The sequence below is a fragment of the Alligator sinensis genome, unplaced genomic scaffold, assembly GCF_000455745.1.
Source record: "Alligator sinensis unplaced genomic scaffold, ASM45574v1 scaffold557_1, whole genome shotgun sequence".
In the NCBI taxonomy this organism is placed as follows: domain Eukaryota; kingdom Metazoa; phylum Chordata; order Crocodylia; family Alligatoridae; genus Alligator; species Alligator sinensis.
The window spans coordinates 146,404-173,843 of NW_005842349.1; the positions used below are offsets into that span (position 1 = coordinate 146,404).

The following is a 27,440-nucleotide window of genomic DNA, read 5'->3' on the forward strand; positions in this document are numbered from 1 at the left end:
GCAGCGGGGGTACCTGCAGGCACTACCAGCAGCATCGGCAGGGCTTCTTTTAGGGGGTGCTCCACCATCTCAGGGGGTGCACCTGCACCTGTGTGCACCCCCTACGCATTGCCAATGGATGGCCTAGTCGGTCAGGTACTGTTGTAGAACCTAAGCAACCCAGGCTCCATTCCCTCATGTGCCACTTACTTCGTGGGTGACTGCAAGCAGTTCATTTAGCCACCCTCTTTGGAAACTGTGCTCATAATCTGCAGTTCCTCTAACACCATTTACACCAAGTTCCTGCTAGTAAGATAGATGTAAAATGAACTGTAAGTTCTTAGGTAGAACTTCTATAGTTTTTTGTGCATAATCCCAGGATCTCTATTCCTAGATCTTAGCAAACAGTAGAAATGTTTCAGAACTTTTGAGGAGCAAATATCTCCCCAATAATTAGGCCTGTTGCTTATGCTTGCCTATACACCCTCTTGGTATCCAGAATTTGTTCAAAGAAATGACATCTGAAGGCTTTCTGATATTTACAATATTAAGAAAAAATTTAGTTCATTCAGAAATCGCTTCCTGTTGTGGCACTGAGTCTCCATAAGAATGGACACTGCTTTGCTCAGTAGTTCCATTATTTGATCTGTTGTTTTCCTGACTGCTGGAAACAGCCGCCTTCAGTTTTTCCTCAATACTATCAGCAACAGCACACATTTTGAGTTCTCTCAAGCTGCTGATCAAAGTTCTGTGTGCCCCTTTCATGCCGTGGGCTTCATACCAGTTAAGGAGCAATTTAATTTTCTGCTCAGCTGTATCATTCTGGTTGTCCTGAATGACTCGCTCTATGGTTGGTTCTGTTATTTGATGCCTCCGAACAAACGTTTTGACTTGGGGTAATGTCATCCCCTCTGCAATACTAGAAATGTGGGGGCTCAAGTCAATATCTGGAAATACACACAAAAAATGAAAATTAAAAAAAAAATGGCATTAGTATTTTACTACTCTTTTTCATTTTAAAAGTACTTCATAAAAGAAGAATTTGAAGCCTCAAACAGAGAGTGAGTGAGTCTAGTTTTTGTTGTATGCTTGTTTTTAAGCAATGGAGTTCAGATTAGGAATACCTTTGCTTGTTACACTTTCCCTCATATCAGGAAATCTAAATGCCCAGGGATGCCTCCATTTTCCTTTCCTGTGATGTCCTACAAACCTCAACTCTTTCTATATCACCTCCTTCTCCGTTACTTTTCTACTTCATGTTTGTGAAGTCCTGTTAAACAAATAAGCACTTATGGCCTTCTCAGAGCTGGGATATGAACCACTCCATGATGATACTTTCCTCACTAGACTCCAGCTTATGATGTCCCAGTTACTAATGTCCCAAAGCTTATCTCCAGGGCTCCAAGTCCTCTTACTATGTCATCTATAATACAGTGTGAACACCTCTGGCTTAGAAGTCCCATAATGTGTGAAAGTGGGACACATCAGCTCCTGGTTGCACATGGCAACCAGCTTGTTAGTGTATTTATTGAAATAATAGTGGGTCTTTTAATTGATTTTGTAAGATGAAGTCTCCAGAAGTTTGTGTAAGTTCACAAGGCTGATCCAAGCGGAGCTGAGTTTTTCCTGTCACTAATGCCTCTTGTCATGCATCACCTAGTAGATTTTTGCAAAAATCTTGTTGGTCTAATAAAAGATATCACCTGTGTCCACAAGCCCTGATCAGTTAGTAGATGGCATGCAGTCCTTACTGAGGCAGAACTTTTAAGATGCAGACAGAACTGCAGCTCCCCATTGTAACTCATGGCACTTTGCAGGAAGTGCTCTGGGTTAGAACGATCCCCTGGATCCAACATAAGTTTGCTCTAGGGTCCTGAGGGTTGGGGAATCCAGATGCTGACTGCAAGCCTGCAGCTGGTTTCACTTAGCAATGCCCCTCCTCCCTTCCAGTCCTGATACTGTTTTCAGAATGGGAGGAGGGAAGGGGAGTGGAGGGAGCTCATTCTAGGGGTTGTCCACCTGGCGCTGGAGGGTATTGGGGTGGGGGGATCAGAGGCCCCCACCTCGGGGGGACTCCAATCCACACAACCCACCCTCTAGTGCCATCTGAAAAAAAACCCAGACCAAACTCCCTCCATTTTCTTTCCCCTTTCCCATTCTGAAAACAGTGCTGGGGTTGAGACTAATTTAAAACTGGTGGCAGTTGTGTCCAAGCAAAGAGTGCTTGAGCTCATGTTTATTAATAGGATGGGTTGCATATCACCCAGGAGCAATAGCTGTCAGAAAAATAAGAGACTGACCTGGCATTAAACTTTAGCAAATATTTCTACACAATATATACATAATTTTTTCAAAATTCTTAGAAAGTATAATGTCTATTTCATACCTGTATATAGCAGAGGGTTTTCTTCCTGAAAATAAGGACAGAAATAAGTATTAATGAGACCTTTTGCAGTTTTTCTCGCTTATGCTATCCTTTTTCTTTCGTTAGATAATGTTTTGCAGCACAGCTGATTTGCTTCATTGGGCAAAACACACATTGCCCCTTGTCCCACCCTTCATGGAGCAGGAATTTTCCCACTCAGCTAGACTTGCTCCCCAATGATCCTGGGGGAATGGGTCTGACTGAGCAGGAACTCCTATTCTCTGGGGTGCCTCTCTGTAAGCAGGAAACCGGGCAGGTGCTTGTGGGGTCCTCAAACCCCCAGAGCACCTGCCCCTTGATCAGAAACTGGTTTAAACCTGTAACAAAACAGTTGTTCAGTGCATATAAACCAGTTTGAGAATGGCTGAGACAGGTTTGAGATAAACCTGGTTGAATGTAGTATCAGACTTAACTGATTTGGCTCAAACCAGTTTATGCAATGTCTGTCCTGGGCCCCTTGCTGGTTTAAATTAAATCAGACTCCCTTAGCATCCTGGCATGCTCTCTGGGCTGGACGGGGCTCTCTGCTCCACAGCATGGCTGGCATCTCCCCCCTGCTCCGTGACTGGAGTCTCTCCAGGCATCTGCCTGGCCTCTGCCTCCCCCCTGCCCCCACTCTGCTAAGCAGGCATTCCCCATCCATCACATTAGTTAGCAGTCCACATGTTGGCTACCTCCCAGCTGTGGCAAATGGAACAAAGGAAGAATCAACAGGTACCTGGTAATGTCCCTCTGTTTTCTTAATGGCTTGATAAACACTGAGTTATGGGTGATAAACATTCCCCACTGGGCTGTTTGGGAGCGGGGTGAGGGGAACTCTCCATAATCACAGCATCTTGCCAGGTCTGGCCACGCCCCGCTCAGCTTAGCTTTGTGCAAGGGAAGGGAGGGCTGCTCTAGTGCCCCACCAGCTTCTAGCCTGCGCCACTGCAGGCATGTCTCTGCATTTCTGGGATGTCTGTCTGGTTACAAAACTGATTTAGCCTAGCCAGGTTAGACTAATCTGCAAAGATTGAATCAATTCAGGCTCAAGCTTTTTGAATGTCTGTCCCTAGCCCTGGTGACTGAAGAGTAGGAACAGTTTAGGTTCATCTGTTCTCCCACCAAAGAGCTAACAGACATCAGTAATGAAGCAGCAGAGCCTATTACTACCTATTGTTGTGCCATTGATTTTTCTTTGATGTGGTGTGACAATGGGTAGCGATGTCTATTTGTTCACCATTTGTGCTATGAATTTTTTTTTTATGGTGGCAGAAATGAAATGTCAGGTGCTGTCTGTTTCCACCCTTAAATTAGCTAATGAAGCAGAAAGGGTAACATTAGGATGACAAAGTATCCTCAGCTGCGGGGAATGCATTGCTAGTCTGTGCATCCTAAGGCAGCACATGCCTTTAAAAAAGGAAGCTCATTAACTCATTTTTAACAGGTAATCTCATTAACTCAAAATGAGAGTTAATTTTCTTCCTTTCTAGTGTCAACGGTCTGTAATATTCCAGTGTAGAATTAGCTGAGGCAGATGGTCTCATATTAGCACCCTGGACTATGTTGAATTTCACCCATGCTAAGTAATGGTACTTACCCCTATCACATTCTTTGAATACTGCTGGTTAATAGTCAAGTTCTTGTAATTCTTCCTGTCTGAAACACACAAATTTGAAGACCTTTAAAAGCTGGTACAGAATTCAGGAATTATATCAATTCAGGAATGATACCTGATACATTTAATTTTAAGCAATTCAGATTCAGTTCAGTGTAAGAAAAGAGACTTACGCCGAAAGCAGTAGTACAGTATTCCAGCCAATGGCAGTAGTAGTATAAGTGCCGACAACATCCACCAAAAGTTTCCTTATAATAAAGACCATCAGAAAATTTTCATGAAGGTAACAAACAGAAGCAGATCTCTGTATAACAACACATTTCAAACCCTAGACAGGATCAAGAAGGCCTGATTGAGGAGGATCAAGAAGGCCTGATTGAGGAGGTCCTTCTGTGGATGAGTGAGCAGAGAGATGCAGGGAGTCTTTCCCTGCCCCTTCTCAAGTTACTGTGCAGGGGAAAGACAAGACATGGTTTCTGTTCTCTCCTGCTCCATGCTAGGGGCTCATTTGCTATACACCACTTTAAAAGGGGCAGATGATTGTTTTCCTTCTACACCTACCATCAGCCAGAAGCAGTGTCCACGTTCTTCCACTTTGTGCATTGTCAAGTGGTGCAGCTCCATGCTGCCTCCAGTGTGGACATTTGCCTATTGGCCAGAGTGGCCACTTCTGTATAGCTGCATTCTACCATCAAATACACAGGAGTTTTAAAAATTACCTTTACATACGGTATTTGAGGTTGGGGTGCAGTGTACGTCAACAATGCCATTTTCACACCTACAGAAATATGAACAGCTAATATTAATGTTTTTTTCATAGGAAAGGTAGAAAAACAACTCAGTCTGTCAAGAGGGTGAAGCAGTCACTACGTTCATCTATTCTTACCATCCTGTTCTTTAATATATGTTGGTATTAAGAATTTTGAATTTAATGAACAAGGAGCCTCTCAGTTTTCCAATGCTGCGAATTCTCTGTGGGTTTTTGTTCAGTTCCTAGTCATGAGTCATAGTGTAAATTATGTTAAGAATATTTTTATTTACAGACTGCACATTCAATTCCATGGACACATAAGGTGTGATGGGTGCTTTACTCTACTTAATTCATTATTTACTACTTAAAATCATTATCAGGACAATTACCTCAGCCAACTAGTCTGCTCCTTTGTAACTTGCTAACTTGAAACAGTCTTCTGTTCAGACTAATGGAGCACACACAAACAAAGGCAAAGCTCAAAAATTAAAAGTGGAAATTATTAAAATAGCCTCAGAATCTGCATGCAGATTTACCACATTTCTGCTTTCAAGTGCATATGTGCCCATGTGGTTGTAGAAACTGAATGCAAATTGAAGCCTGCGTAGTTGTAAACCTTGTGCAGACCTAAAGAAAAAGACTTATTTTAATTGAATTAACTAAACTAGCTTTACATCACTGAAAAACTCAGTAAACTATAACTTGACCACCAAAATGAAGTACAGCGTGCTTGACTATATTAGATGGGACTTTCACCATAGATGAGCTAGTTCTGTGAGCTAAATCATTTGAAAAGCAAACACCTTTTTACCATTCTAGACAGTGCCTTAGATGTGCCACTGAAGCTAGCTTAAAAACTGCCTCTGCCCAGAACATGATCTTATATAGTAAACTGATGAAATAATACAGGCCTAAAACTTACTTGTCACATGGTTCACAATGTTTTGTACATTGTTCAGAAACGCAAAAATAACCACTTTTACACCTGCATTTTGTATTGTGTGTGGTGGTACAGTTGTTTTCAACTTCCAGACCTAAAATAAATCCCAAAAGTTTGTTAATATTAGAAAAAAGCGGATACTCTGAGCATTTTAGTGCACTGTTTGCAAACTCTTCTTCTCAGGCTGCATTCATGTAGCTTTACTGCTGTGTGCATCACTATTATAATAGTATTACAATATTAATATATATTGTAATACTATTATATTATAATCAGGAGGAGCATGTTTTATACACGCTCCTCCTGATTATAGGACATTGGGAAGAGGAGGATAAGAATGAGATAAGATAAGAATGAGACATCTTAGCAGAAACTACAAAAAGGAAAGCTTACGCAAGATACTTTTGTTTTGCTGAAAGTTGCTTCTATACATAGCGATGAATATTAAAAAAATTAGCAGTTTTTCTTTTTTGTCCATATGTATACCTTTTGGCTAAGTACAGACAGTCAAAAAGCCTGAGGCTGAATTGATTCAATCTCTGTAGGCTAGTCCAAACTGCGTAGATTGAACTGAAGAGCAAGTGAACACACATTTACTTTTGATTCCCAAAATACTGCCACATACCTGCAGTGGCTCAGACCAGAAGCTGGGGGATGCTAGAGCATGCTTCCCTGCTCAGCTGGAGCAGAAAACTTGGGCAAAGCTAGCCCACCCACTGTGCGAGGGCAGGGATTCCAGGGGAAGTGCAAAGCATCTTGGGTTCCTTGGGGATTGAGAGTTAACTTGAATCTGGAGAAGGTCTGGGACAGAAGTTCAAAAAACTGGTTTACCCGAAATCAGTTAAGTCTGATACTACATCCATCCAAGTTTATCTTTAACTGGTTTTGCTCATTTTTATGGCTAAACTGGTTTTGTGCACTGAACTTCTGTTGTGTTACAGATTTGAACTGGTTTCTAATCACTTACACCAGGGGTTCCCCAAGCTTTTATGTTGCGGCCTGGCAAACCGTGGCCCGAAAGTGGCCATGGCCCGGCAAACCGTGGACCAGGGTCACAGCCAACTGTGGCCAAAATTTCTGGCTGGGAGACAGGTAAGGATACCCCTACACCCTTGGCAAGGGTGTGGGAAACCTTGTGCTGCTGCAGGCCCTGTGGAAGGAGCTGCAGCCTCTCTGCCCAGCTCTGGGGGACCGCAGTTTGCTGGTTCGTGGCCACTTCCAGTCCAGTCTGGTAGCCAACCGTGCTGTGGACTGGCAGCTGGGCCGTGGCCTGGGAATTGAGAACCCCTGATTTACACCATTTTAGATGTAATTTCTGTCCCTAGCCTTTAAGATTTGGGATTCTCTATTAGCTTCTGCACTGTAGAAACATTTTGTAGGCTTCAGGATACTTTTTAGGAGTAGATAAAGGAGGTAAAGTTTGTTATGTTAGTCTGAAGTCAGGCTGAAGGTAGGGTAGGGTTGTACCTTTGAAACTGATTTGTTTAGAGAGCTCCTTGAGCTTTTGTAGGCAACAGCCTACTACATTAAATGCTGTAAATAGATACAGAAAGAAACAATTTAATTAGAAAGAAAAGAGATAGGGGAGGGGGCATTGCTGAGAGGAAAAAAGGTGGGTAGATTTTATCAACAGGGATAAACAAGGCACTTAAAACACATTCAGGGGCACTGGGATTAACAGCTAGTCCAGAGAATGGGATAAGAATCCAAATTGTATTTGGATGATTTTGTGTTCCGCAATTTTGTGTTCAAACTCATTTTTAAAGTTTTGTCCTTTAAGAACAGCAACTCTGAAGTCAGTGATGGAAGGTCCAGAGATGTTATAAGTGTTACCATGGGCTTTGCATGTGGCTGGGGGCCCACGGGGGGGCATGGGGTGTACAGGGGTACATTGGGCTTTGCGTGTGGCTGGGAGCCACAGGGGTACATTGGAGCCCTTTGCACCCCTGTGGCTGGAGGCAGGAGCTGATCTGTGTTCCAAGCCTCCAGGGCACACTGTAGTTTTTGAGTCCACTGTGCCCCAGAAGTTGGGAGTGGTAGCTGATTGGGACTGCCAGCCTTGGGAGCACATCAAAGTCAAGGTTCTTTGAGGGTGCATGGGAGCCCTTGATTTTGATATACTCCCAAGGCTGGGATCAGGGGATCAGCTGACTGGCTGCTAACTTCCTAGATGATCCTGGGCTTCCTGCACACTGGCAGTATGGCACGATGGGGATCTGGTCCCCAGTCCCACAATTGCGTATTCTGCCATGCATGTGTAGCAAATGCATGTGTAGCGTGTCAGGAGGCACGACTGTTGGGATTGTGTGTCGGATCCAGTGGCACCTTTAACTGAATGTCTACCAGAACCTGCACTTCTTCAGCATTTAGTCTCTGACATGGGGCATGGTTTTCTAACAGGTTTGGTAACTCTTATTGATTTTTAAGTACTCCAGCTGAGCTTCAGCACCAAGAGGAAAACAACTTCTCTTTGGCTTGCATATGACGTCCCTGTAAATACAACATTTGCCTCTTTGTAACAGTGTCACAAGGTTGACTCATTCATAGATTTCATAGACATTAGGGCTGGAAGGGACCTCAGAACATCATCGAGTCCAGCCCCCTGCCCAAGGGGCAGGAAATCAGCTGGGGTCATAGGATCCCAGCAAGACAAGTATCCAATTTCTCTTGAAGGTGTTCAACATGGGTGCTTGAACCACCTCCGATGGCAGGCTATTCGAGACCTTGGGGGTTTGGACAGTAAAGAAATTTTTTCTTATGTCCAGCCTGAAACGGTCTTGCAGGAGTATATAACTGTTCGACCTTGTTGAACTTAATTTGTAACTTGCTCATCTCTTTCTTCTGTTCTGCAGGTAGTAGCTAGCTGTATATCCCCCATGTTGTATTTGTTCTTTTGACTGTTCCTTTCATCTTTAATGAATTTCATCTTATTGCTTTCAGATAAATTAGAGAAACTATCAAGATTATTTTGAATTGTGATCCAGTCTTCCAAAGACCTTACTGTCATCCACAAATGTATAAACTTACTGTATTCCATCATCTAGTACAAGATTACTACTTCCCTTCCTTTATTAGCAAAAACTCACTAGATACAAATAAGGATCACATTTGCTTTTTTGACAGCTCTATCACATAGGTGTCTCCTCTGTGAGAGAGACTAAAAGCTCCCAGCTTTTAGTAGAAACCCTGTTATTAGTCCTTGATGATACAAACTGGCACTTTGTATTACTGAACATTATAAAATTGTGATTAGTTTTCAAGGTCCATCCAGTGTTTCCTGCACGATGATTCTCCCCCTCATTGACAGTACCCCCAACTTTATCAGCAAATTTCATTAGCATGCTCCTACTTTTATGTCAAAGCCGCTAGTGAAAAAACAATGAGATCTATTCCAAGACTGATCCTTGAAGAATTTGACTAGTAGCCTCCTTTCAACACAAGGCTTCCCCTTTCATTAGAACCTGTTGTCTTTCTTGTAGAGTCCTTATCTACTGTACAATTCATGTATTAATCTTCACCTTTTCCATTTTAACTAAATTTTCCATGTAGCATATTATTAAATAGTTCAGTGAAATACAGATGTATCAGATCTATCACATTTCCCCTGCCTAGAAAATTCATTACATTATCAAAGAAGGTCACCACATTAAGTCAGTTTGGCACGATTTACCTTTGCAAACCCTTGTTGCATTTTATCTCATTTTCCACATCCTTATTCATGTCCTTATTCTTTCTTTTGAAATATGTTCTAAGATCCTGCATACTATTGGAGTCCCATTAATGTAATGGCCTTTTGTTTCCTTAGGTGGCAGTGGTTTCAGGTAGGCACTTAGATAAGAAGTGGAGACTTTTGAGTATCTATAGGGGTTTTGAAAGTGTCTACAGGAGGGTTTGAAGCCAAAACAGATAGCTAGCTTCACTTAAAAAGAACAATTTTAGCAATTGCTGAGGGATGAATTATGGGCATATGTCACAGCTCAGGGCAGTGGAAAGTGCAAAGATGCAGCATTTCAGACATTCCTAGAAGCAGAGGTCAAATGTCTTTGTCTTTCTGCTCAGTGAGGCAATCAAATACTGTGTTGGGGTCTGTGTCCCATGTAGAGGCATGAGAGATTATGAGAAGGGTCTTGCTCCCTCTCTCATGTACCTGGATGGACATAAACAGTCAGGTGCAAAGGGTTGAAGGATTTTTGAATCTCCAATACTTTTAAGTAATTGCTCTTTGTAAGCCCTTAAAAAAATTAACCTACTAATTCTCACCTTTAATATGACTTGTGCCCCCTATCCCCAGCCACCTGCAACAGGATTTCCTCAGATAATACTGCTCAAATTTCTACAGTGCTTCAGAACAAGTGCTGGGTTCTGAAGCACTTCAAAAGAAGCCTGCTTATGCAGCACTTTTGTGTCTGAGAAGTAGGAGCTGCAAAGTTGCTTGAGTAGTAAACTATAACTACATATCACGTTGAAGAGAGCAGGTGTTGTGTTCTCGTGGATGGACTCTCTACACATGCTCAGATACCATTTCATAAGGAGAAGTAAACCTATGATGAAACTTGCCTCTGTCCAAAAATCATTTTGACTGTCTTTTACCCCAAGCATTATTATTTTTCATAAGGAAGTTTGTGAAAAAATACTAAATGAAAACCTTGTTTTCAGATTGCTTTGTGTTAGCTTCCTAAAGCTGTTTAATACACCTAAAAGATTTCCACTGTAACCTAAACTGCGGTAACTCTAGGTAAATACCCATGTACTGCACTCAGGGGTGGGGTCATAACATAAACTACTTGCATTGCAAGCTTCAACATAGATGGAGAGCAGCTTCCGGGGGGCTTCTACACACCCTCCAAAGTGGGCAAATACTGAGTGGCTATACTTCTGCTTCTCAAAATGCCAGCATGTGTAGCTGAGCCTCTGGGAATGGGAAAATAAGCTTTCCCCTGATAAGGGTTGGGGTGGCTTAGTCCTCTCCTCCCTTTACAGAAATAAAAGGATACAGGTATCAAATAATAACTTTTGATTACAATTCCCAACTGGTCTGTCCCTAGGATGTCGTAAACTATGTGCTATCCTTTGTTCAGTGCTGTGATAACCTCTCAATCTAGCCCAAAATCAAATATTTTTCCATTACTCAAGTTTCTATGTTATAGACATACCATGTCCACTGTCACATGGTTGGCACCTTCGGCACTTCTCCACATAATTGTACTCATCCATGAAGCTAACTCCATTGTTGCACGGTGAACAAGTTGGTGTATTGTTGCCTGTTGTACAATCATGCTCTTTGAATGTACCTTAAAAAAAAAAAGAATGAGACCTGCCATATCTGCTCCCAGGAAAAAAAAACAGATGTGGTTTCTCTTCAACTCTTGCAATATTTTCTAATTACAAGTATTGGCAAGATGAAGATTCCCTAAATGCTGTAGATAGTTTAAATGGGTATGTATCCATTCATGTGTTTTAATAATGTAGCATATGCAGGACTGTATTAAAAAAAAAACTTATTTAGAAGAAACGGAATGAAAATTTAACAAGCAAAATGATATTTTGAATGAAAAAGCATGTGTACAAATGGAGAAGAGTCTTGAGGGTAAGAGAGCTTATATGTATTTCCTGACTTCCTTATGGTGCACATAGTTGTGTTTGGACTTTTCTGTTAAAATCACTTTACACGTGACCTGGGAAGTTATTGGCATAAACTTAGTGAATGCTTAGGAAGCACATTTTATAAGATTTGAGTAGCCTAGTTAGGATTGGAAGAGATAATGGGAATGGTGTTAGTAAAGACTGGACAAATCAGGTATACCCTTAAGGAAAAGGAGCCCAAATAAAAAACAATTAGAGACCAGTCAAGAAAGTCCATTTTGCAGTGCCCAAACTTCCAACTACATGAGAGCACTAAGTTGAAGTAGTCCTGTCATTGTGGGAAATGTGGCTGCAGCCAAGTTCTGAAATACCTATATCCTAGAGAAAGCTATATCATGTAGATTATGCACCAGGGTATAATGCTGCAGGTGGCTATTTCTTCTCAGCTCTTCACTTTTAGTAGATTGTCTTAACATAATACCTACCTGGTGGACACTTCTTACAACAGGTCTTGCCGTCGGCTGCAAGGTGTTGATCAGACTTGCAATTAATTTCTCTTTTAGCAATAATCCTCTTTATAGCGATCTTATATGCAGGGTGTGCTGCAAGTGTATTATTGCTTTCATGCTGTGATCCAGTGCTCCAGCTGAAAACCTGGGATAAAACATTAACATTATTCAAGGACTTGTTATAAATTTAGTTTGTGGTTCCCCTGATAGTGCTATATTGCGACTGTTATTCCTATTAAATATGTTGGTATTTATCACATTATTATATAGCTTATATGTAGTAGTATGTGGAATGTAAGGTTGGAAGGAAATACCTAGTAGGCTTATGGTAAGTCCATCTATTTGATCCATAACAGGTGCTCTCTGTCTTCAACAGATATACCTGGGTATATTTTAAGCTAAGTAAACTAGTGTTTCCAGGAACTGCTTTCACTGCATCATAATACTGAGCCTAGATCTGCCCTTCCTTAAGCAATAATGAAGACCAAATATGCAGGTTTGGGACCTTTCCTAAATCTTGCTATGATTTTTATAGGTACTGAGAGGTAGTTAGCCATTTTATGATGAAGTTAGGGTGTTTATAGACATGCTTCAGGAGGTGGTGGAGTGAGAGGAGTGCTTTAATTAGCACAGCTCCAAGAGCCATGCTAATTAACAGCACCCGGAGCATCATGTGTATCAGTGTCCCCACGCTTAAAAATGGCAGCAGGGCAGTGAGCTTTAGTTCAAAGTGCCCCATCACCATTTTTGAGCATGGGGACACTGATACACATGACACTAGAGTCTGCTGGAGCACAGTAATTACCATACTCCAGCAGGCATGATTAAACAAGTCTGCTCTGATGTGCTGTAATTACAGTATGTTCAAGCAACCTCCCTGCACATGTATAAGACCCCTTAGGCATCTGATTGAAGTGAACTCAAATTTACGAAAGCTTATGCTCTTTATATATATTATTTATATTTAATTAGTCTATAAGGTTCATATCCAGCCTACCTTATTTATGGCCACATATATAATGTACTGAGCTATCATCTTTTGCTGGGATTTAAATAGGTCTGTGCGAAATTTCACCACCAGTTTTGTTTCAACGCTGTTTTGACCTGTTTCGAGGTTGAAACAGCAAAATTGAAACGAAATGGATGTGGTCGAAACAGCCGCGGAACAAAACAAGGCAAGTCGTAATGTTTTGCTGTTTCAATGCTGTTTCGACGTTTCGCCCATAGGCTATAATGGGGAATACTGAAATGGCCTATAACTTTGTCATTTCTTGCCAGATTTGGATAAAACGTGTAGAAATGGTATCCCCTTCTGACGGCATAAAGCATGCCAAGTTTCAAGAAGATAGGTGTAGGGGATTTGGAGAAACTGCACCCTAAAGTCTTGAGAGTCAAACTTGTATCATGTGTATGTGTTAACCCACAGCAGGGTCAAAACTGCAGGGATGCTAGCCCCTGCTGAGGCCACAAAGCCTGCTAAGTTTCAAGGAGTTAGGTGCAGGGAGTTCAGGGAAACTATACCCCAAAATCCTGAAAGCAAAACTCATGTCACATGTATGTGTTAAGCCACAGCAGGGTTGAAACTGCAAGTGTGCTAGCCCCTGCTAAGGCCAAGTTTCAAGGAGATAGGTGCAGGGGTTTGGGGGAAACTGCACCTCAAGCTGCGGACAAGCAAAACTCATGACATGGGTGACACTGTGTGTGTTCAGGAGCAGCAGGGTGAAAGCTGCAGGCATGCTAGCCCCTGCTGAGGCCACGAAGCCCACCACCTATCGAGGAGATAGGTACAGGGGTTCTGGGTTCTGCAGCCCTGCACCTCTGGCTGCTGACAGGCAAAACTCATGACATGGGTGCTTGTGCAACTGCTGCCTTTTATTAGGCAGCAGGACTGAAGATCCCCCATCACTTGCCACCACAGGCCTGGGGGTAATAACTGACTACAGTATGAACATGAGCTGGCAGTGCAATGCTGTAGCTAGCAGGGCCAACAATATGCTGGTATGCATCAATTGATGCATCTCCACAAACACCATTGCAAAGAAGTGATTCTCCTGCTCTACTTGGCTCTTCTCAGCATTGGTGAGACCGCAGCTGGAGTACTGCATCTAGTTCTGGACTCCGCACTTTAACAAGGATGTGGTAAAGCTTGAGAGAGTCCAGAGAAGGGCTACCCATATGATCAGAAACTTTCACGGCAAGCCATACGAGGAAAGGCTGAGGGACCTGGGGCTCTTCAGCCTGAAAAAGACAAGGCTGAGAGGGGACTCAGTAGCAGCTTACCACTACAGCAGAAGTGTACATCTAGGGCTCCGTGAACAACTCGTCACCAGGGCACCCTTGGGGGAAAACTAGGAGCAATGGTCACAAACTCCTGGAAGATCATTTCATGCTCAACATTAGGAAAAACTACTTCACAACTAGGGTGTCACGTGTCGTGCCTCAGAAGGGACTACCATTCCTGCAAGTTTTATCCATATCAGTCCATAAATGACAAAGTTATAGCCTGTTTTGACCTTTCCCATTATATCCTATGGGTGAAACAGCGAAACACGGTTGAAACGGCAAAACATTTTGACGGAACGAAACGGAACAGCCATTTCGACTTGAAACAAAAGTCGAAAAAACACTGTTCTGTTGAAACGTTGAAATGCTGGTCAACATGGAATGCTTCCGTTTCGCACAGCCCTAAATTTAAACAAAAAAAGTCTTATTTCCATTACTGTCCTTTTTGGGGTTTTCACTCACCACTCTAGCTGTATTTAATATTCAGTATAAATATATGACAAAAATAGTCTTCCTTTTTTGTTTCTCTGGAGATCAAGGTCCTGTGTGGTCCACTCTACAGCCTGAATTGGATTGTAGAGAATTTTGTAAAGATTTGGATATGTGCTGAGGTGTACATGTCTTTCTAGAGAGTGCCATATACTGAAATAGAGTATTTTTTGACTAAGAACCATATTCTTATATGGAAACACACACACATGCAACTTACTTAAGTTCTGCTTTTACTCTGAACATCCATTTCTTATCTAATTGTGAGGCAAAGATTTTTGCAGGTGATATCTTTATTGGACCAGCTGCGTGGTTTTTATCAGGGACCTAAAATATCAGAGGCTGATGAAGACTGCCTTGCATTCAAAGCTTATCTAACTTTATCCCAACCATGCAGTTGATCCAATAAATATATCCCCTGCAAAAATCCTTGCCTCTTGCATAATTCTTGCACCATCACAATTACAAAATCACTCCAACACTATCAAAATACAGAAGAGATCTTATCTGTGAAATTCTGATAATGTACTTGATACTGTAGAAGACAGAAAAATGAAGACTGCTTGTTCCAAAGAATTTGTGGTCCAATTTAACTTTAATTTATATTATTTCTTCTGCCTTGAAATTGAGGCAGAGACTTTTATTTAAATAAATGGTAGAGCTGTCTGTTTAAATCTTAATAGTGTTTTTGTCCTCTTTGAAAATGGAGGGTCGTGCATATGGTGGTGGAAACTGCTGAGAGATGATTTTACTGAATGGAAGGCTCTGTGGAGACTGTGGTAGTATAAAAGGAAGTTGCAGGCTATCTCTTATATTGTGAATTGATTTAAATCAACAATATTTAAATCTCATATTTTTTCAGGATTTGAAACAGCAAACAGGAAACCTTGATTTTAGTTGGTAATTGTAATCTTGTTTTGTGTTTAATTAATTTCCAAATAAAAGGTTGATTTTTGTGACTGTTAACTATTCAGCTATATTTTGCAGATGAATATAAACTTTATATCATATTTGGTATTTTGGTTTATCTGACAAGTGGGTAAGATATGCCATGCCCATGCAATCATGTAGCTTAACATGCATTTACTGAGACGCTTAATTTTTTATATTTTATTATGTTAGAAAATGTCAACTAACATTTCTTATTTATAATCATTTATGTTGGTTTGGTATTGAATGAATACTGAATTCTGATTAGAATGCAGGAAACATGTTATTAGTAAGGTAAACTTCTATTTAAATATACTGGACAAAAAAGAAAAATGTTTATCAAAGCATATTTCCATTTAAAACTAATTGAGTATATAAAGAAAGTATTACTTGTGTTGAATTGAACTTACTGGTCAAGTTCTCCCTTAAGGCTAAATATAGACATTCAGAGGTGTTAAGGGGAGGCTAAATCAATTCAAAATAGCTGTGTGATATCAGGTAAATCAGAATGAAGGGGACTAGCAGGGATGCTGGAGGTCTGCTGGGGGATGGAGGAGAGGCCGGACCCATGAGGGGTGGGGGGGGGCAGTGTGACCCACAGGTGAGGTGGGTGGGGCCAGTGCAACCCCTGAGCTCCCCCCACCCAGTGAACCTACACTCCTATTCCTCCTGCCCTTACTTGCCTATACCCCTTCTACAACCAGGTAACTTGCCACCTGGATAAGAGAGAGGAGGTTGACATTGTATATACAGACTTCCAAAATGCCTTTGATCTTGTATCCTATGATGTTCCAATGAGAAAATTGGAGGATTGCAGGCTTAACTGCCTGACAGTTAGGTGGGTAGGAAGCTGGCTGTGGGGTAGGACCCAGAGAGTTTTAATGAATGGATCTGTGTCGTCCTGGTGAGATGTGGCCAGTGGTGTCCCTCAGGGGTTGGTGCTTGGTCCAGTGTTATTCAACATCTTTACCAGTGATTTGGATGTTGGGGTGAACAGCTCACTGGCCAAGTTCGCGGATGACATCAAGTTATGGGGAAGCATGGTCACGCTTGAAGATAGACTGCAGATACAGACGGAGCTAGACAGACTAGCAAGTTGGGTGGATCAAAGCCAGATAAGCTGAACATCGAGAAATGTAAAGTGCTCCACCTGGGGACGGACAATCCCTAACACACCTCTAGGCTTTGCAGTACCAAACTGATGAGCACCATGAATGAAAGGGACCTACGGGTAATAATAGACCACAGTATGAATATGAGCCATCAGCATGATGCTGTAGACAGCAGGGCAAATAATACTCTGGCATGGATCAATCAATGCATCTCAACCAAAACCAAGGAAATGATTCTTCCACTTTACTCAGCATTGTTGAGACCACAGCTGGAGTACTGTGACCAGTTCTGGGCACCACACTTTAACAAGGATGTAGTAAAGCTTGAGAGTCCAGAGACGAGCCACCCATATGATCAGAGACTTGCATGGCAAGCCATAGGAGGAAGGCTAAAGGACTTGGGACTCTTCAGCCTAAAAAAGAGAAGGCTGAGAGGGGACTTGGTAGCAGCTTACCGCTACATTAGGGGAGTATATCAAGGGCTCAGTGAACAACTGTTCACCAGGGCATCCTTGGGGAAAACCAGGAGTAATGGCCACTAACTCCTGGAAGACCGTGTCAGGCTGAACATTAGGAACATTTCTGCACAGTTAGGGTGTCCAGACTGTGGAATAAGCTCCCTCCAGAGGTGGTGCAGTCACCTACCCTGGAAATCTTCAAAAGGAGACTGCATGGTCACCTTGCTGGGGTCACCTGACCCCAGTAGTCTTTCCTGCCTAGTGCAGGAGGCTGGACCCCATGATTTTCCGAGGACCCTTACAGCCCCTTACAATCTATGAATATATGAATCCCTCCCAACTTGCTTGGCTCCCACAGCAGCAAATGCTGATAAAAGCATCTGCACCCCGAGCAGCTTGTGGGATGGGAGTTGAGAGTGTTGGCTGGTTGGGATGGGGGAAGGAGCAAGGGATAGGGAGGGCAAAAAATAGCCCAGTGCAAGGTGGGAGGGGTGTGGGAAAAGACCAGCCCTGAGGCTGGGGCCAGTAGCTCGGTTTTCCCAGCCCTGGGGCTGTACAGGGGAAGTGTACCGAAGTTCCACATACCGGTTTGACCTAAGTCTAATAAATTTAATACTACATAGATCCAGGTTTATCTTAAACTGGGTTCTGCACATTTTAGACCAGTTTGTGTGCATGGGACTTCTGTACAGTTACAAGTTTATACTGATTGCTGGTCACTCAGCCCAGATTTGTAAGTGTAAGGTTGGCATCAGGATGAGCTAAATTTAAATCGAACAGTCATTTTGAATCTGATTAAACCTCCCTAAATGTCTGTAGTTAGCCCAAGATTTTAGAATTAGTAGATCTTCCCTTGTCACACCCCATTCTAAATCATAAACTGGGGGGGAAAAAAACCTTTTCATTCTTCCTCAGTTTCTGATATTTGAACAAACTAGTTTCTGAACTCAGCTAATCTAAAATGAAGAAGCAGACACAGCTGCCAAAAGCTTGTGTATCAGCTTTAGTAAACCCTGCTTCCAGGTGACTAGCCAGTGACTTCCCCAGGTTCTGTAATTTGACTTCCTTTAAAATGTTGCTAGCAAACATATACTGCTTAAACATTTTAAAAAATAATTTGAATTATTTCAATAGCCTCTCGTAATTTTAGGTACTAAAAAGGTATTTGAATTTCCCATGTAATTGTAAAAAAAATTAATTTTTAAAAAGAAAAATACATTTAACATAAGGCCAATTTGAAAGACAAATGCACTGTTTGAAAATATTTTTTACTGGGCTGTATATTAATTAAATAATTGTTTTACACACAGCACCACGTTTTGTGAAAGTAAATCATAGGTACACGTCACTACAATGCAACATTTCCTCGAGCTAAAATTTTTAACCCTTTCAAGGGTCGCTCATGTATCTAGGTTATTGCTTCCACATATGGTAGGTACGACAGCCTCTCTGAGAAGGAGGGAAGGCATTTTCTGTTCATGTATTTTACATTTGTAGAATATTCTATTTTGGCTTCATTTCATAGGTCTGATTTTTCATCTGCATCTGAGCTGCTGCTTCTAAAATATTACACTCTAAACTCTATATAGCATTTTTTAAAACAATTAGGCACTTAGCTCCAGTAGTACTTATCCCTCAACAGAGGGACTGTAAGGAGAGGGAGGAAGAAGTGCAGAGTGAACCAGGAGCTGCTCCTTTCCAGCCAGTTCTGAGTGCTGTAGGAGCATTTCTGGCCTGGGTGTGGATCAGATATGGTGGTGGTAGGAGAAATATTGGCTGTGGTGAGGGGTCAGGCTGCCATAGCACCTGCAACTGCGCTTATTGACTTCCTTCCGCACGAGCCACAGAAGGGTTTGGAAAACCACAATCCAAAAAAGAAAGCTTGTAGTTTGAGATAGTCAGTTAGAAAGGCTGTCAGATCTCCTTACTGTGCTTTTATACCAGTGACTGGGGTAATAGGTCCAACACATTTAAAGGGGAAAAAGCAGGCATGAGCACAGTGGAACATTTTGCAGAGGAGGAGACAATAAGGCCTAGAAATATATGGAAAAGGGGGAGTGTGTATGAAGAATCAAGATCAACTGGTCCAAATTTATCCCTGGTATGACTATAAAAGGCATATGGCTATAGGCACAGAAAGTTAAGGTTACTGCTGAAATAAAAATGAGCATGAAAAGAAAAAAAAAGTGTAAATCATGGAGGAGGAAATACGGTAAATGGGTGATCAAAGCAATAACTATCTAAATAACACCTACAAAGCATGACAGACAAACCACTTTACGCCACTGTTAAATGTGTTCTCATTACCACAATAAGCACGAATGTTTTGCGTTTCACCCAGGTTCTTGTATACAATACATTAGTAGACACAGTAGGGGAATATAATGGAGAGTATAGAGAAGCATTTTATCACCATACATAATTAAAAGAGCTTCCTCATATATTTACAAGAAGAGTGAAACATTTCTCAGAAGTGGTTCTTCAAGTAACCTCATAGGTCTACAGAGGTACTGCCACAGAAACTTTGTACAATATTCATACAGTGCTCTCTATCTGATATGCCTTTTTTACAATGTAATATTCTTATTTTTTGCATAACTTTTTCTTCTTTTTTTGAGTCTCTTAGAATTGCCCCTCCCACAAGATAGCCACTACAAGATGGCTGTGTGATAAAATGAAAATTTATTACTAATTAAAAAGAACATGCTTATGTCAATTTTCTCATCTGTGGTACACTTTAAACACCATTCAACTCCTCGTTAGTACCCATATAAATAACAGTACTCCCTGACAAATAACAGTAGTCCGTGACAAATAACAGAAGTTGCATATAGACCCCAAGGGGATGATAGGTGCTTTTTATTAATTAGATTTCTATGGAAAGAGAACAAAATGTTTTTTACCCCAAAATGACTCAAGCTGTTTTTATTCTTTTCCTACACACCCATTTTACAGTGAAAATTCAAATGGTAAGCATGAACTCAGTAGAGGCAACAGACTAGAAACCGCAAAGAGAATCACAAGTTAGGGCCAGATTCCAGAGCTCCGTTCTTTTTGCACTGTTCATTAACATCTTTCTAGAACCCACTGTTCTTTTGGGGAGGTCTCATAGAAGTGCGTCCAAGAGCAGGCACCAGCTACAGGTTCCTTAGCCATATAGCTTCAAATCGACTATATTCCACAGAAGACTTAGTGGATCCCTTATGATGCATTGATTTGTTTACTTGACTTCAGAGATTTTGCTTGGGGAAAACTTCCTCCCATTAAAAAGTTTCAGAAAGAGGCTGCATTATGTATGGGTGTGATATAGCCCTGTAGGAGTATGAGGACCATGTTTGCATGCAAAGCCTTTCTTGCGTACAGCTAATTTTTAAACTGATTTCTTCATCCATCAAGTTCAAAAGAAAGTCTCTGCTTTTTCCTGTAGTCCTGTTTATCCATACTCCTCTTTTTCAATAATTTCCTGTCCCATTTTGGACTAACATTTTCATGTATCCAGAACTCAGCTGCCTTTCTTGCAGTCGTCATAAGTGCACTCAGCATAGCTAAGGATTTTCAAAAGAATTAAAGAAAAGGGAAGGGAATTTGCTTGCTTTGTGTGACTGGAAATTTCATTTGTGTTCTGATTGTGATTACTCCTGGTAATTGGCAAACAAATATAGGAGCCTTTCTTTTCATATTTTATGATGCTCTGTTCTGCATAATCAAAATCCCTTGCATGAGCCCTAGCAGGATGGAACAGAATAATAGCTTTTCTATTTAGTCAAATAATCCAGTGCTATCCTTGAATATTTTTAGTTGAAACAGATCTTTGTGATAGTAGGTTTCCTGTAGCATTTCTTAACTTTCGCCATTTTCTCCCACAACAATCTGTAGCATACATTTAGTATCGGAACTACTAGAAAGGACAGTAGGGCTATGAGAAGCTTTGGTACCTGATTTGATTCGGAGGAGATTCGACCCGATTTGGGGACTGAATCGCATAATCCGAATCAAATTGGGAATCCAATTAAAAGCTCAGAATTGATTTGAAGTATCCAAATCGATTTGGAAAAGCATTGGAAAAGATTCGGCTGCTTTGGAGATTTGGCCATAGACTAAACAGGCAGTTAGTTGACAGCTGCTTCCAGCTGGTAAGTCTGTTGGGCTTGGGGGAGGGGGAAGGGAAGGGGCGTGAGGGAGGGAGGGATTGGGGCTGGGACAAGCTGCCCAGCCGGGCTGGGGCAGTTCATTACTCAGGGAAGGGGGAGTGGGGGCACAGGATGCGGGTGTGGCAGTGCTGGGAGTGGGGGCTCTGCCCTGCTACCGCTTGCACAGCCAGGGCGGAGGGGGTTGGGACATGGGTGCAGCGGAAGTGGGTAAGCAGCAGCAGGACATAGTCCCTTCTCCCAGTACTGCTATGCCTGCATCCCGCATCAGGTACCAAGCGCTGGGAGCATGGACTATGCCCTGCTGCTGCCCAGAGTGAGCCATGCCTGCATCGTGCCCCCACCCCGCACCTCCACACTGCAGGACTTTTTTTTTTTCCCAAAGCTTCGCACTCACTGCCTGCACCTGTGGTGATTGGGGCCTCTGGGTGCTCATGGCAGAGCCCCCCCCCCATGCAGTGCAGGGCACTGGGGGGCAGCAGAGATCACCTCGCCTGTCTGGCACCTGCATGGCAGCTGCCTCATGGTGCAGGTGCAGTGCAGCTCAGCAGGGTGCTGTGCGATGTCTGGAGCTGGGGTGGCTCCACATGTCAGCTGGAGCCTGGCAGCACTCAGCCCAATGGCCCCAGTTCCCAGACAGCACGCAGCACCCTGCTGAGCTGCACTGCACCTGCACCATGAGGCAGCTGCCATGCAGGTGCCAGACAGGCGAGGTGATCTCTGCTGCCCCCCAGTGCCCTGCACTGCATGGGGGGGGCTCTGCCATGAGTGCCCAGAGGCCCCAAGAACCACTCCTGCAGCCAGTTAGTGCTGGGCTTTTTATTTTAATTTTTTTTTAAGTGCCGGGACTAGGCTGGGGTTGGGCAGGGGATGGGGTTTGGCAGGACAGCCATGGGGGCTTCTCCTGCGGCACCCCCTGCCTGAGGAGTGGCAAGCACACCTGGAGGCGCTATGGGAGAACCTGCAGCCTCCCAGCTGTGCCTGCCTCTCCCCAGCTGATCCAAATCACCAAATCTCTCTGAATTGGTGCTGAATCTTCTGAAGTCGATTCGGCCAAATCAATTCAGGACAGTGATCTGAATCTCTGAATCAAATCACTGTCATCCGAATTGGCTGAATCTGAATCCAAATCCGAATTGAATGCTTCCCTATTTGCACAGGCCTAAAGGACAGTTCCTCATGGCATTCCTCATGAGAACCAACACAGCTGGAAAATGTATAGTATATCTTCTTTCAAATCAACAGAATTAAGGTAGCATAATTTCCTGGCATCTGTTCCTTGGTACTGAGCATGCAGTTTCAACAGCAATGAATGGAGCCTATCGACACTGGACTCCTAAGTACTCAAAAGGGTGACCAACTTTGAGATTGTCAGTTTTCATCTCTAATCTCAGTCTCCATCTGGGAAATGAGGGGTAATAACACATACCCATATCATGTGCCTTTCACTTGCAGCAATAGGTCCAAGCAGAAGGACCAAACAGAGCAAACTTAATATCTGTTTTGCCCAAAAGATCCTGGGGGTTCTGTTTTCCCCAATTTATGCAGCTAACTACAGTTCATCTTTTGAGAGGTTAAATTGATTTAAAATGGTTACTTGATATCAGGTAAGTCAGGATGGGGGGGCTAACTGGGGAGTTGGAAGTCCAGCAGGCTGGACAGGATCAGGGATCTTCTGGGGGATGGGGGTAGATGCGACCCCCCCCGCCCCCCTCCCGAGGGGGAGGTGGGCAGACACAACCTGCGGATGGGGTGAGGGGGTAGGCATGACCCGCAAGGGGTGGGGGGGAGTGCAACCTGCAGGTGGGGTGGGGTCACCCCCAGCAAGCCTACATCTCCATCCCTTCCCGCCCCTACTCCCACCAGCTCCAGCAGTGGTGAATGCCAATAAAAGCAGCTGCACCCCAAGTGGCTTGTGGGATGGGGGTTGAGAGGGCTGGCTGGTGATGGTGGGGAGCCAGGGGCTGGAGAGGGCAAATAATAGACCAGTGCAGGGGCAAAGGGGAAATGAATAGAGCAGCTCCAGGCTGTGGGCAGTGGCTGAGTCTTCCCAGCCCTTGGGCTGCACAGGGGAAGTGCACAGAAGTTCCATGCACCAGTTTGACCTAAATCTAATTAAGACTGATACCACATAGACCCAGGTTTATCTTAAACCAGATTCTGTGATTTTTAGACCAGCTTGTGCGCATGGAACTTCTGTATAGTTACAGGTTTAGACTGATTGTTGGTCACTGAAACTGAGTTTGTAAGTGTAAGGTTGGCAATGGGATGAGTTCAGTTTAAATCAGGTGGCCATTTTGAATCCAATTTAACCTCCCCGAATGTCCGTACATAACTCAGATGTTTAGTAGGGGTGTGTGAAATGGGCTGTATGAGATTCAGATTCAACCCAACTCAGGGACAGTGATTCAATTGGTTGATTTGGACCACTGTCTCCGATTTTGATTCAGCCAAATCCGAATCTGAAGATTCAATGCTGATTCAGAGAATTGATGATTTGGCCATAGACACAGCTTGAAATGTTTTTTTTTCTACATACCTTGAGGTACTTGGCATGGCTTATGAATGCTACAATGCTGGGGTGGATGGAGCATCCCACAGGAGTACAGGGGGCCTCCTGTGTGCTTGGCGGTGAACCTGGAAGTGGACTGACAGTACTTCCGGTCCACTTCCGGGTCCACTGGGGAGAGCCCTGGGCCCCCCACTCGCACCACCCAGCTCAGCAATCAGCTGCAGGGGTACCCTGGGTGCCCCCTCAGACCCAGGAGGTACCAGTCTCTGGGGCAGTGCGGGAGGAACCCCAGCACACTGCCTGGTGGACCTGGAAGTGGACCGGAAGTGCTTCTGGTCCACTTCCAGGTCCACTGCTGAGCGCGATGGGGAGCCCCCTCATGTTTCTGTGGCAAGCTCCATCCAACCCACCATCACAGTGCTGACAAGCCGCCTGGTACCTAGAGGTATGTAGAAAAAACATTTAAAGCTGTGTCTATGTCCGAATCTTTCTGAATCTCTCCAAATTGATTCGGAGGGTTCTGATTCAATTCAGAGAGATTAAAGAGTTTCCTGATTTGGTTCGGATTCAGAGATTTGGCCACCAAATTGGGCCAGAACTCCGCCGAATCAAATCAGGGACCGAAGCTTCGCACAGCCCTAATGTTTAGTGAGTTGCCTTAAAGCTAAAAAGAAATAGAGGTTCATTCTAGAAAATGAAAGGTAAAGCATTGTTCAAATACAGACTTCAGTTATGCAAACTGCATGACACTTGTACTTAATTTCACACAAATGAGTCATCCCACTGAATTTTTTGTAGTACTTGTATATACATTAAAAATGTATATGTAAGTCTCTGCAGTGGGTTGAATACCACTTCCTGCATCCTGGAAAGGTCTTGCATTCAAATATTGTATCAGGAGCCTACCTCATACAATATGGATCTCACCTAAATTCTCAGAAATTAGCTGCCTATTACATAAATTCACTATATATACCAGAAATCACTGGCTAGTGTCTGATTGTCTTTTGAAAGTATAAGAATCGATTACTATTCAGTTTGTGTGCTAGAATAGTCTATGCTTTGCATTTATGTTTTTTTTACAAAGGCAGGTCTAGTCCCCCCTTAGATTTTAAGATTGTTCCTGACGCTGCTTGGATATGTAGATTTACTTGGTGGAGTTATTTGCAAGCTGAAGACCTAATCCACTATATTACATCAATGTTTTTCTGTAGGAAAATGAGTAAGTTCCATTCTGTGCTGGCTGTATTAAAAAACAGATAATATTCTATGCTATAAAAAGCAGGGTAAACTGGAATAGCAGATAATTGTGAAAGCAACTTCCTCTCATAGCACATAGAAAAACACTGCTAGAAACATCGGCCTATTGTGTACACCGAAGGGTGCAGTGTCCAGATAAGTTGTTCACACCACTTTTATTTTGTTAAATAAAATAAAGTTGGATGGATATATTTTTTTATATATATTTGGAGTATTCTCTGCCATTGGTATACTACTGACATTTCTCTCCCGGTGTACTGACGCATAAAATGTGCTCCTTTTCTTTTGGCCAAGAATCCTTCCTTCTATTTAATTATATTTTGTGGGTTTGTGCCAGGGCATTGCATTTGTTAGTTCAGAATAAACCTGGGTTACTTAATCACCTTACATAATTAATTTTGCATCCACATTGTGGTAACTGATACAGTAATTTTAAGAGTTTTTAATAATTTTACCACTTATTTTTAGCTTCAACATTGCAAAAATCTATTCCATATCTGTGTGACCTTCCTGTAAAAAGATCTCAGAACCTATATCAATCTTGTTAGACTCAAGGCACCCCTTGAAAAATACCAGGTCTTAACTTTCACTCATTTTTTTTTTTGTCTATAGAAACAGAGCAATTTTTCTGTTGCAAAGAAAGCCAATAGGTCAGAATGTTTTTGACACTATGGATTCCTCCTTAAAATCTCTGGGTTTATCTTGTCAATCACGTGTAGGTGTTTGCACACCTAACAGTGCTAATATTGACTGACACCCTTATAAAGATCTTGTGGCATCCTTGTGGTCCATCATGGATCTATATATCCTTGAGAACAGCAGGTGGAGACAGCTTTATGCAATTATGATCACCCATTATTAAAGAGTTAAGCACCATTAAAAAGGAATTTTCTCTGCTAATGCTTCTCATGCTATAGAAAAGGGAATAAAGTATGCCTGATCCAACAAATGCTCAAGCATGTGATAGACTTTAAATCCATTGGTAGGTCCTTTGTTTTCAAGGTGATACTCATGGTACTGAAGTCAAGCACATGTACATTTTTGCGGTACTGGAGCCATAATGAATACGTTTATGAACACATGAAAGCACATTTTCTGGGTCTAATCCTGTTCCCAATTGGTATCAATAATAATTTTGCCATTAATATTACTTAATTCAGTCTTGTTCTGTAGTTTACAGTTAATTTAGGACTCAGTACTTACTGACTGCTACTAGGCTTATCCCGTTGTGTTTATACTAACAAATTGTGGTGGTAACTGGGTGTAGTCGGCAAACTTTCAAAACCGGAACTGCAAAAGACAAAAGTTGGCATCCAAAAAAAAAGTTCACATAATTCATCTAAATGAGGACTCTATGCCAGTTCTACAAGTTATCTTTTGTTGCAGTGTGAAATGTAAATAAGTATATGTAAAGGATAAACAAATAAATTTTGGTTTTCAGCATTTCTTCACAATACAGAAAGATACAGGTAAAATGTTGCCATCGTCCTTCAAAAATATGGGAGCACAGAGGAGTTTCCAGGCTCCTTAAGTGTTTTGTTCCCCAGCATTTTTAACAGTGTAAAACATTGGAAACATTCTCCTAACTTCTATGGAAAAAAATGCATTAAAGAAAACATGCATCAGTCACATAGTCTGTGAGTTACTCATTATGTATCTTAAGGAGCTCTAAAGGCTTTCTGTTTTTTTTCTTCCCTGTTGTGCAACAAAGCAAACAAAGCTTGAACTGAAAGTTAGTATCATTTCACAGAAATGCAATGTGATTTTTATGAAGACACGTCAGGATTCATTTTACCTTTACTGGATTATTTCCTATTAGCTGTAGGAGACGACTCTGTCTCCTACATGAGGCTGTCTGTGCCTAAATGACATTTAGACTTAACTGTTCAATGAAGGAACTGCTTTACTCATGAGTTCTATAAAGCGTTAATGCTCGTGAGTGGTTTAATGTTAATAAATAAATACTGTACAGTGTATGCCAGCACTTGCCTTGCTTCCTTTAGTGAGAGAAAGGGGCAGTGGCCTGGATTTCATTTCAAAGCAGTTAGTAGCGTCTTTCTGTCTGTATTTCAGAGAGATATTTACAGATAAACAGGACGTCATTACAGTCTTTCTTCTTAAACTGAGTGGGAGAGAGGGCCCTGCACAGCTACTTGGAATATAGAGGAAGAAGGCGGACAGCCCTCTTTGCTGTCACTGGGACAGCGGGCAAACCTGCAGCTCTCTTGATGCTCGCTGTCCCACTGGCCACTGTCCTCCCCCTTTGACAGGATTATACAGGGAAAGGGCTAATGCCAAGGAAATGGAGACAGGACTTACAAGAAAGGAGACCAGGAGCTTCTTGATCATGCTGTCAGTGCTATGCCCAGATAAGCCCTTGAGAATACTGTCTTCCAAACTGAAAGTAACCCAGCAGCATAAGAGTAGCTGCCCTCTCGCCGTCACCACCTAGAGAGAGCACTTC

The 27,440-nt window shown here is 42.4% G+C and overlaps 1 protein-coding gene across 1 annotated transcript; it reads right to left on the reverse strand.

Annotated features, from left to right (window-relative positions):
* FAS (Fas cell surface death receptor) lies at positions 1-27,440 on the reverse strand. Its single transcript, XM_014522432.2, has 9 exons — positions 27,296-27,440; positions 11,761-11,929; positions 10,846-10,983; positions 5,675-5,786; positions 4,721-4,779; positions 4,175-4,249; positions 3,984-4,042; positions 2,366-2,390; positions 1-926 (listed from the first exon to the last, which is right to left on the reverse strand). Exons 1-9 carry the CDS (start codon positions 27,323-27,325, stop codon positions 544-546), a joined length of 1,050 nt encoding a protein of 349 aa, XP_014377918.1. The 5' UTR covers positions 27,326-27,440; the 3' UTR covers positions 1-543.

What these genes read in the sequence shown, in the direction of transcription:
- FAS (XM_014522432.2), bottom strand. Translation starts at nt 27,325, where the DNA reads ATGATCAAGAAGCTCCTGGTCTCCTTTCTT. An exon ending in AGCTCCTGGTCTCCTTTCTT is followed by an intron (nt 11,930 to 27,295) that starts GTAAGTCCTGTC and finishes GTTTTATCCCAG; the next exon opens with GTTTTCAGCTGGAGCACTGG. An exon ending in CATTGTGAACCATGTGACAA is followed by an intron (nt 4,780 to 5,674) that starts GTAAGTTTTAGG and finishes ATATTTCTGTAG; the next exon opens with GTGTGAAAATGGCATTGTTG.